Source organism: Primulina huaijiensis, chromosome 12 (genome assembly GCF_012295235.1).
Source record: "Primulina huaijiensis isolate GDHJ02 chromosome 12, ASM1229523v2, whole genome shotgun sequence".
Classification (NCBI taxonomy): domain Eukaryota; kingdom Viridiplantae; phylum Streptophyta; class Magnoliopsida; order Lamiales; family Gesneriaceae; genus Primulina; species Primulina huaijiensis.
In genome coordinates, this window is record NC_133317.1 from 18,725,458 (window position 1) to 18,736,781 (window position 11,324).

An 11,324-nucleotide genomic window follows, 5' to 3' on the forward strand; every position below is an offset into this window, starting at 1 on the left:
ATCGACTTTACAGTAAAAATAAAAATGTTGGGATTTAAACTGTAAGTTTAATGTAAAATAAAAATCTTATTACGAAGTACATTTTGTTTGCAGATTTAAAAATTTAATTTAAAATATTATAAAAAATGAAGATAAACTAATTCGAATAAATATGCGGTCGCATTACATGTGTAGGGTAAGTTTGTGAAATTGATATGTTTTAAAAAAAAAGGGTCTGAAATTGATGAATTTTTTAATCTAGAACTGTTAAGAGTTATATATTAGTCAATATTGATAAAAACTTGTGTGAGACGGTCTCACGAGGTCGTATTTTGTGAGACGGGTCTCTTATTTAGGTCATACATGAAAAAATATTACTTTTTATGCTAAGAGTATTACTTTTTATTGTGAATATCGGTAGGGTTGACCCGTCTCACAGATAAAGATTCGTGAGATCATCTCACAAGAGACCAACTCGTCAATATTTGGTACTTTGAGTTTGAATTGATATTATAATTAAATTTGTAGTCTTTCTAGCAAGTTATTAAATAAATAGTAGATATTTTGTGAGATATTGTTAAAGATTTTTATTTGTGAAATGAGTAAATTTTATTTATATTTACAATAAAAAATAATATTTTTTTTATTGATGATCTAAATATAATATATTACACAATATAAAAAGTTAATGTGTTAAATTAATTGTTTCAGTCTCTACTAATTAAGTGTGACTATAATTTATAAGTTAATGAAGCACTTTATTACGAGAATATCATTATTTTGAAACTTGTTCACTTGACTTGAGGGTCATTGTTTATGGCAAGTGTGTACCTAAAATTCCAGAATCCGATTATGGCAACGACCAAAGAAGATCAAGTCAACGTCGCCACCCTACCGCCGCCAGTCTTCCTCTCCACCGCCGCGCTCAACTCCCTCGTCACGTACAAATCCCTCATCGGCCACCTCCAATCCACCCTACCATCACACGCCGACACCATCAACTCCCCTCTCCGCCACACCCACCAAACAAGCCCCTCGTCCTCCCTCCTCCTCATGCCCTCTTGGTGCAATTCACCATCTCTGCCCTATATGGGTGTGAAGCTAGTCACCTACCTCCCCAACAACTCAACACTCAACTTGCCTGGTGTACACGCTGTTTATGTTCTCTTTAACTCTCTCACAGGCCAGCCCTTGGTATCCATGGATGCCACCGGGCTCACACCCTTCCGCACCGCCTGTGTTTCTGCCTTGGCTTCGTGTTACTTGTCGAGACACGATGTCGAAACTCTTGTGATGATCGGAGCTGGTTCTTTAGCTCCACATTTGATCAAGGCACATTTAATTATGAGGCCAAGTTTGAAAAGAGTTGTGGTGTGGAATAGAACTCTTGAAAAGGCTAGAACTTTGGTTCATGAATTGACAAAAGAGGGTGTTAGATTTCAAGGGGTGTGTTTTGAGAGTAATGAATGTTTGGAAGAAGCGGTGAAACTGGGCGATATCATCTCCTGTGCTACGAATTCAGAAACACCACTGGTTAAAGGTTTGGATTTGAAGGCAGGGGCGCATTTGGATTTGGTGGGGTCGTTTACTCGGTCGATGATGGAGTGCGATGATGAGGCGTTGAGGAGGGGTAGGGTATATATTGATAATGAGGCGGCGGTCGTGGAGTCTGGCGAATTAGTTGGTGCGTTGGAGAGAGGGGTGATCAGGAAGGATGAGATTGTGGGGGATTTGGTGGAGTTGATCAAAGGGGAGAAACGTGGGAGGAAGGATTTGGATGAGATCACTGTTTTTAAATCAGTTGGTTTTGCTGTTGTTGATCTGTTGAGTGCACAGCTTGTGTATGAAAGATGCATGAATAATCAGGTTCAAATAAAATGATCTTTAAGGTTTGGTTGTTCAATACAAATCAAGATTTGGTTCAAAGGCAATGACTTAAAAACCATTTTGTATGCATATTGAACAAATTTGTATTTGCATTTTTGTTTCCTGGTTGTCTTTGATATTGTGATTATAAATTAGTATGCTGAAGCAAGAAAAGGCATATCCATTAAGGATCTCCCAGATGAGACTCTTGGTAGGCCTTGAGCAGAACCGAGAATGGAAGCATGGCATTGAGCCGTCAACTATGGCGGTTCCAGCTAGTTGTGATGCACATGATTTTCTGTATGTAAAGTTTTAGTGGTTTCGTTTCCCAGCGCACCCATTGGATGAAGAACATTCTGGCAAAGGAACACTGGATTTTTTTATTTTTGAGAAACACCTAAAAACCTTGATAAATTAAATTTTTAAGCAAAGTGTCTCTTGAATTTAAACTGATCTGTTGTTTATGGTGTATGATGATGTACTGGTTCTTAGATTCAAGCAACAACAGCAAACAAATAATAATAAAGATTATTGATTCAAAGGAACTGTAATAAAGACATGGTGGTGATAGTATATTTCTCAGATAAAAAAACTATACCAATCTCCTAGCTAGCAAAGCTACTGTAACAAAACGAATGAACTGAATGACCAACTCCCTCTCTCCCCGCTAATATTCTCCTTTACTACGTGAGTTCCTAAATGTGTTAACACGAAGGTTTCCTCCCATAAACTACCTCAAAGGATGTCATTCATGCTGCAGATTAATAGTAGGTATTATAACAAAACACAGCCCAATTCCTGGGTTGTTCATATGAGAAGCATCACAGATAGGTCTCGATACACCTATTCAACACTTCAGTTTTCCCAACCGACTCAGGGTGGTACGCCGAACTCAGTCCTAACTTTGTTCCGTGAAATCTGAATAATTCTGACTAGAAAGCACTCAACTACTCCATTGACAATAAAAGGGTGCTTGAGTAAAATGAAGTGGTTGTACTTGGACAACCTATCTACCCCCACCATCAATACCTCGTAACCCCTCGATTTAGGCAACCCTGCAGTGAAATCCATCATATATAGTCCCATATAGCCCCCGGAATTGCAAGGGGTTGTAACAACCGAGCGGGCTTAGCAGCTTGGTATTTTTGTTTCTGAAATATGTCACATTCAGTCGCCATCCTTACCACATCATTTTTCATCCCACCCAATAGAAATTGTTCGAAAAGCCCATGAATGACCACCTGTTGGAGTAAAATGACATTCATCTAACACTTTAGTAACCCACTTCGAACCTTTAGGCAGCACTAATCTGCCTTTATACACTAAGCTCTCATTGACCAATGAATAATGCCCCATTTCACTATCGTGTTTGGTCATTTTCTTGAACCTTGGCTGCAAGGAAGGATCATCGCGCACTGCCTGATTCACTCCTTCCAAGTCTAAACATATTGGTTATGAGATACTGTTCAACTCCTGGTCCTCGATTAATTTTATATTATTTTTTTAAAAAAAATATTGTTGGACTCCCCCTTAATATCCCTTTTAGACAACTCATTTGGTGCCCCATTGTTCACTTCTGCCTTGTATTTGACCTCAAACTCATATCCCATTGATTTTTCCAACCAATGTTCTTGATTAGGAGTGATTATAGCTTGTCGAAGTAAATTTCTTGGCGATTTGTGGTCTGTCATGACACACGAATTTTCGAGCAGATAAATAAAGCCGCAAGTGTTGGATTTCCAACACTAATGCCATCATTTCTTTATCATAAGTCGATTTGGCCAACGCCCTGTCCGCCAAAAGCCTCACTGTAAAATGCAATGGACCTTCCTTCTTGAGAGTAATATGTCCCTTAAGTTCTTCAAAAGCCCTCTCTAACTCTTTCCCCCATCCAAAGTTACTTTTTTTTAACAAATTTGTTAAAGGCTTTGCAATCTTTCTGTAATCTCGTATGAACTTTCGATAATATCTTGTTAACCACAAAAATCCTCTTACTCCCTTGATGTTCACCAACATCAGCCAGGCCCATGCTCTCCACATTCAACTGATCCAATTTCACTGTAACGTCCAAAAATCAGTTCACGTAATCGCATACATACAAATTGTTTAAATTACTTATTTATTTTATTTAATAGATTTTAAATGTTTAAATTGTTGGTCCCACTTGCGGTAATTCGAGATAATAAAACCCGAAAATAAAGAATAAACTGGATACCGAGATTTACGTGAAAAACTCCTAAAAACTATTAGGGTAAAAACCACGGGCAAGATGAAAAGAATTTCCACTATAATATTTTGTGGTGTACAACTCACTCACTGTTTTTCCAAAGAGACACACACTCTCTTAATACAGGAGAACAAACACCTCACAAATATTATAGAACTAAGCACTCAAATGCTTATAAGATGAGAGAAAACTCGAAAAAGGGATGCTTTCAGAATGAAAGGGGGAGCTCTATTTATAGAGCCTTTTGGCCGTGTGAAGACGCGTATAAAACGCGTCTTCTGTCTTCTCACGTAATTCCCGTAAAATTTCTTTGAAGCTTCCTCCAACCACGTTTTCAATTCTTCAAAGTATGCACTTTGATTATTCCACCAGACATGCATTTATTGCATGTCTTCTACCGACATTTCTCCCACTTGGAGATTTGATTGAGAATCAAACACATCTCCACACATCCTTTCAATCTTTCCATTCTCTGCTGCTTACGTTTCCGCTAGACCACTTAAGAATCTACACCACTCAAACTTATCAGTGTTTACAGGCTTGGTCAGAAAATCAGCTATGTTATCCTTCGTATGGATCTTCTGCATATCCACGCTTCCTTCCTCTACTACTTCTCGCACAAAATGAAATCGAACTCCAATGTGTTTCGTCTTGGAATGAAAGGCTGGATTTCTTGCGATGTGCAAGGCACTCTGACTATCACAAAACAAAGGAACATTCTCTTGTTTGTGCCCGATCTCCTCCAATAACCTTTTTAATCCATATTGCCTCCTTGCAACCTTGAGTAGCTGCCATGTATTCTGCCTCTGTTGTAGATAACGCCACAACAGTCTGCAGTTTTGAAACCCAGCTTACTGCTCCTCCTGCAAGCATAAACACATAACCAGTAGTAGATTTCCTCTTATCAGGATCACATGAATAATCTGAATCGACATAGCCCCTGAGTGTAAAATTCGATCCTCCATAACATAATGCAGCATTCGAGGTACCCTTAATGTATCTAAGGATCCTCTTAACAGTGCTCCAATGCTCTCGTCCAGGATTCGCCATATACCGACTAACTGCTCCCACTGCTTCAGCAATGTCCGGTCTTGTACAGATCATGACGAACATCAAACTCCCCACTGCTGATGCATATGGTACTCGAGAAATCTCCATCCTCTCTGCTTCACTGCTAGGACACATCTCGGAGGATAACTTGATGTTAACAGGAAGAGGGGTCGATATTGGCTTACTATCTTGCATGTTGAAGCGTTGCAAGACTTTCTTCAAATAATTTTTCTGGGAAAGCCAAACCTTTCTGTTATTTCTGTCTCGGTGAACTTGCATCCCTAGAATCTTGTTTGCTGGTCCCAAGTCCTTCATATCAAATTCTCTAGCCAACTGTGCCTTCAATCCTTGGACCTGATCTTTGTTGGGGCCTGCTACCAACATTTCGTCCACATACAACAGCAAAATGATATAATCATCACCAGACCTCTTGAAATACGTACAAGGGTCTGCACTCAGTCTGTTGTATCCAAGGCTCATGATATATGAATCAAATCTCTTGTACCAACACCTTGGCGCCTGTTTGAGACCGTACAGAGATTTGTTCAACCTGCAAACCAAGTTCTCTTTGCCTTTTTTCGCAAAACCTTCTGGCTGGAGCATATAGATTTCTTCTTCAAGATCTCCATGAAGAAATGCAGTTTTCACATCTAGCTGTTCTAGATGTAGGTCAAACACCGTACACAATGCTAGCACTATTCTGACTGTTGTAAGCCGAACCACAGGAGAAAATATCTCATTGAAGTCAATGCCTTCTTTCTGAGCATACCCTTTTACGATCAATCTAGCACGATACCGCTCCACTTGGTTATTGTCATCACGCTTGATCTTATAGACCCATCTGTTTCCAATGGCTTTCCTTCCTCGTGGTAGTGTAACAAGATCCCAAGTTTTATTCCTGTCTAATGCCTCCAAATCTTCTTGCATTGCTATCATCCACAAGGATACATCCGAGCTTTGAGTAGCTTCGTGGAAACTCGATGGCTCACAATCCTCTAATAATAGACAATATGCAATGTTACTGTCAGTGACATAATCTGAAAACCAACCTGGTGGTCTTCTGTCTCGAGTTGACTGCCTCACATTGGAAACTTCAGACTCAACTTGTTCTTGTTCTTCGTGCTCTAGTATTGCTTCACAAGAAACTTGACCTTCGTCCGTCTTATTTTCCACCTGAAATATAGTAGTTTCTTAATTCGATGTGCTTTTGTCTCCCTTTACTTTATCTTCCTCAAAGATAACATCACTGCTGATGACAAGCTTGTGGACAGTAGGATCCCACAAGCGAAACCCCTTTACTCCATCAGCATAACCCAAGAAGATACATTTTCTGGATTTCGAATCCAATTTTGATCTTTCTTGCTTATTGTACAGAACGTACACAGGACTTCCAAATGTATGCAAATGAGAATAATCTAATAATCTGTCGGCTTCCCAGTCCACATCTTCATCGGAGTCTTCAGATCAATCGCCACTGAAGGAGAACGATTGATAATATAACAAGCGGTTTTGACTGCTTCTGCCCAAAATGACTTGTCTAGACCCGCAGTCCTCAACATAGCTCTTGTTCTGTCCAACAAGGTCCTGTTCATCCGCTCCGCCACTCCATTCTGTTGAGTTGTGTAAGCCGTCGTAAACTGTCTTTTGATGCCCTCATGTTGACAATATGCATCAAACTCGTCACTGATATATTCTCTTCCATTGTCAGTCCTCAAATACTTGATTTTCTTTTCTGAATCAAGTTCAACCCGCGCTTTGAAATCTATGAAGATCTGGAAAGCATCTGATTTCTTCTTGATTGGATACATCCAACATCTCCTAGAGAAATCATCAATGAACGAGAAAAAGTATCTCGCTCCTCCTAGGGATACAACCGGTGCTTGCCAAACATCCGAATGAATCAGTTCCAATATGCTTTTGCTCCTGGCAGTAGAAGTGCCAAACTTTAATCAGTGTTCACAAAAGGGTAATGACACTTTTGTAAGTCCCGGCAGCAGCTTCCGTTCTGAGAGAATTTTCAACTCCCGTTCTGACATATGCCCGAGCTTTCTATGCCATAACACTGTTAATTCTTCTCCTGAACCATTTGATGCAACAGCTAGTTCTGCCTCTTTGTGTGTTTCTCCCAAAAGTACATACAGATTTGCAGCAACTTTTTCCGCCTTCATAACCACAAGCGCGCCTTTCACAATTTTCATGATCCTGTTCTCGATCCGAGTTTTGCACCCGATGTCATCCAATTGCCCCAAGGACAAAAGATTTTTCGTCAGTTCTTTCACATGTCGTACCTCCTGTATGGTGCGAATGGTGCCATCAAACATTTTAATTTTGATAGTACCGACCCCAGCGATTTCCAAGGCATGATCATTTCTCATGAATACAGATCCTCCTGAGACTGGTTCATAATGATCAAATCATTCTCTCCGAGACGTCATAAGCCACGTCGCTCCTGAATCCATAATCCATGTGTCACAAAATTTGTGGCTGCCTTCTGCAAGAGTTGCTGCTTTGCTGAATAATATTTCACCACTGCCTGAAGTACTTGCCACATTTCCTTGAGAACTCTTTTCAATACTCGTACACTCTTTCGTGAATTGCCCTTTACCGCCACATTTAAAGCAGTAAAGGGTCCATAAATCTTCCTCTTATCATCGGTAAAGGGTCCTATAATCTACCTCGTCTTTGGCTCCCACTGGAGTCACGGTCCATAAATCTTCCTCTTATCATCGGTAAAACATCCGCCTGCTTCGATGTTACCAACCTATCTTCCTTATTCTTGCGCCGGCTTTCTTCACCGAGAACCGCAGTTAAGACATCATCGAATCTTAGAAAGCCCATAAGAATATTGTTGATAATGTTGATGATAAGTTAATCATATGAATCTGGTAGACTTTGAAGTAGAAGCTCCGCAGGTTCATTTTCTCCTATTTTATGCCCCATGGAAGTGAGTTGGACAAATAGAGTATTTAGTGTGTTGATATGGTCGGTCATCAATGCAGATTCCGCCATCCGAAGAGTATAAAGCCTTCTCTTTAGGAAAATCATGTTGTGTAGCGACTTGACCTCGTACATCTTTGTTACAGTATCCCAGATAACTTTGGCTGTTTTTATCTCAGAGATACTTGACAAAACTTCGTCTGCTATAGCCAAGTGTAAATTGGCAACATCATTGTCATTCATCTCATTCCACTTTCCATCATCCGTAATTTCCACCGGTCTATCTCCAATAGCCGCCAAGCAATTCTCCTTTCTTAAAGCTGCTTGTATCTTTATTTTCCACAGCATAAAATTGCTTCCGTTGAACTTTGCTATCTCGTACCTGCCCGCCATTATATCTACAACAATTTTAGTAGACTGGACAAAATTATCCTGCCTTAAATAAAAAATCTCAAAAAAATTTTTCTGATGTGGAAGATCAGTCTAGGCTGCAACCACAGAGCATACTCAGAATTTTAAGAAATTTTAAACCTGGCTCTAATACCACTTGTTGGTCCCACTTGCGGTAATTCGAGATAATAAAACCCGAAAATAAAGAATAATCTGGACACCGAGATTTACGTAGAAAACCCATAAAAATTATTAGGGTAAAAACCACGGGCAAGATGAAAAGAATTTCCACTATAATATTTTGTGGTGTACATCTCACTCACTGTGTTTCCAAAGAGAACACACACTCTCTTAATACAGGAGAACAAACACCTCACAAATATTATAGAACTAAGCACTCAAATGCTTATAAGATGAGAGAAAACTCGAAAAAGGGATGATTTTAGAATGAAAGGGGGAGCTCTATTTATAGAGCCTTTTGACCGTGTGAAGACGCATATAAAACGCGTCTCCTGTCTTCTCACGTAATTCCCGTGAAATTTCTTTGAAGCTTCCTCCAACCACGTTTTCAATTCTTCAAAGTATGCACTTTGATTATTCCACCAGACATGCATTTATTGTATGTCTTCTACCGACATAAATGATATATTTTATATGATTAAATATTTAAATTGCATGATTTAGTGAAATTAAGGATTTTGCTAGATATTCTATATCAGACCGGGGAAAAGAGATCGAAAACGACCAAGATGAAAATATTTTTCAATAAAATGATTAAATAGGATGAAAATTTTCTAAAAATGCTGGAGTTCAAATTATTTGGTGAGTCGAATCTTATTTTATCCGGAAAGCTGGTTTTAGTCAAACAAAAGATTTTTATGGACCCGAAAGTTATTATATTTGAAAACGATTTTTGTAAACTTTTATTTTATATTTAATTGGGCCTTAATGGGCCTAACGTACCTAGGATTAATAGGCTTAATTACTTTCAAAGTAAGAGTCCTAAAAACTCTAAACTCTATACTGCTAAATCAACCTAAAACACTAAATTATAAAATCAAAATCCTAGGGTTCTAAGGTTTCAATTGGCCGAAAATCACACACAACACACACAATAAATTTTCAAAAACCTCAAGGCAAAAATCCAACCTTCTTCCTCCCCATTTCGTTCTTCATCGCAACCCGCGCCAACGATTGAATATTCGAGCATTCTAAATGCAAAGACACGCTTCTAAACTTTTTTTTTTGCACCATTTAAATCATATCATGCACGATTTATGTTTTCTAGCATGAAAAAATGTTTAAGTTCAAATTGTTTAATGTATAGACGTATATTTCTCAAAATTTCGAATGTTCTATGCATATATGAATTACGTTATATGTTCTAAGGGTCACGCTACCTATATAAGCATTTAAGTGACGGGAAAGGGGTCGTATAATGACACGATGAAAGGCTAGACAATGTCTAGAAGAAGTCGTGCATGGGAAGAAACTTGTGCACCTAGGGTTTTCATGGGGTTAAGGGGTGTGTGGCAGGTCGAGACCAATAGGGCTAAAGGGTTTCTTAGGTGCTGGACTCGAGGGGGTTATCAGGTGGAGCGGCCGCAAGCCTAGGTTTCTCGTGCATAGGAGGTGCGCGCCTGGTTGCGATGGCGCAGGGCTGGTGCATTGGTCCAGGTGGTTCAGATAGTGTCTAGGAGGGTAGGCTAGGGTCTGGTGCATCGGTGGCCCAAGATGGCTCGGTGATGGTTTGGAAACAAAATTGTAGCATGACTTATGGTTGAAGGAAGAGAGGAGTACAGCTTAGGCTAGGTGCAAGGGTCGAACCGCGGGTCTACGTTGCGTCATGGCTTACGGGAGTAATATAGGGTCGTAAAAGTCATGTTTCAAATTTGGGAAGAAAATATATTAAGCTTTGAATTTATTCGGGTTTAAAACGCTTTATAGTTTAGCTATTAAGTTATTAAATCGAAAGGCTCGGGTTTACATCTAAGAAAAATATTAGAAGTCAAATTTAAGCTTATATGATGGTTCGAGACAGGTTCGAGTCAATAAAAGTAAGAAAAATTCAAAATTGGGAAGTTCGAGGTCCAGAGGTAAAATTGTAATTTTACATCCCCGATAGTTCGAAAATTCTGGCAGTGTCTCGAAGAATTATAATACATGCTAAATGATATTTTAAAATGTTTATGATGCAAATATGATATTTTTATGACATATGCAATGACTATATGCTTTTTCCCAAAAAAAAAAATGCTATTTTACGATTTTTGAAGGATACGATATTTTATAAATAAAAAGAAAGAAAAATATTTAAAGGATGTGAATTGACTGTGACATAAAGGATATAATTGGAGATATCGTGAGAGAAAAGGCTCTAAAGGGAGTCTTTTTACGGGAGAAGGCCCTTGGAGGAAGCCCGTCGAACGTATTTCCATATTTGGCCACGTTCCAGTGACGAGAGTTGATGACGCCCTGCCCTTATGTACTTGGTATAGCTAGACTGATTAGTCGACCACATGATGATATGATAAAATATAGCCAGTTTCAAGGATCAAATTTAACCTAAAATAATATATGATGATGAAAGGCTTTATGATTTAATGATTTATGATTTATATACGATTACGAGTTTTTACGCCAGCTTATTTTGTTAAAAGATTTATTCTAAAGCTGCATGTGCCTGTGTATGTATTATTTGTTACGTTTGGTTAGAACGTGCTGAGTCATTAGACTCACTAGATCTGGATGGTCGCAGGTGAGGATGATTTTGAGGGAAGCCTTGACGCTTGAGTGGATCGGGTCCGACAGTACACTCCCGAAGGAATTTTATTTTTCCGCATTAGCTTTAGATTTAAAATTTTAAAGTAAAGAT

At 39.0% G+C, this 11,324-nt stretch overlaps 1 protein-coding gene across 1 annotated transcript; it reads left to right on the top strand.

Annotated features, from left to right (window-relative positions):
• The first annotated feature begins 831 nt into the window (after positions 1-831).
• LOC140990488 (protein SAR DEFICIENT 4) lies at positions 832-1,982 on the top strand. The gene has a single exon (XM_073460201.1). It carries the CDS (start codon positions 832-834, stop codon positions 1,858-1,860), a length of 1,029 nt encoding a protein of 342 aa, XP_073316302.1. The 3' UTR covers positions 1,861-1,982.
• The last annotated feature ends 9,342 nt before the right edge of the window (positions 1,983-11,324 follow it).

Coding starts and splice junctions, on each gene's coding strand:
- LOC140990488 (XM_073460201.1), top strand. CDS start 832: ATGGCAACGACCAAAGAAGATCAAGTCAACGTCGCCACCCTACCGCCG.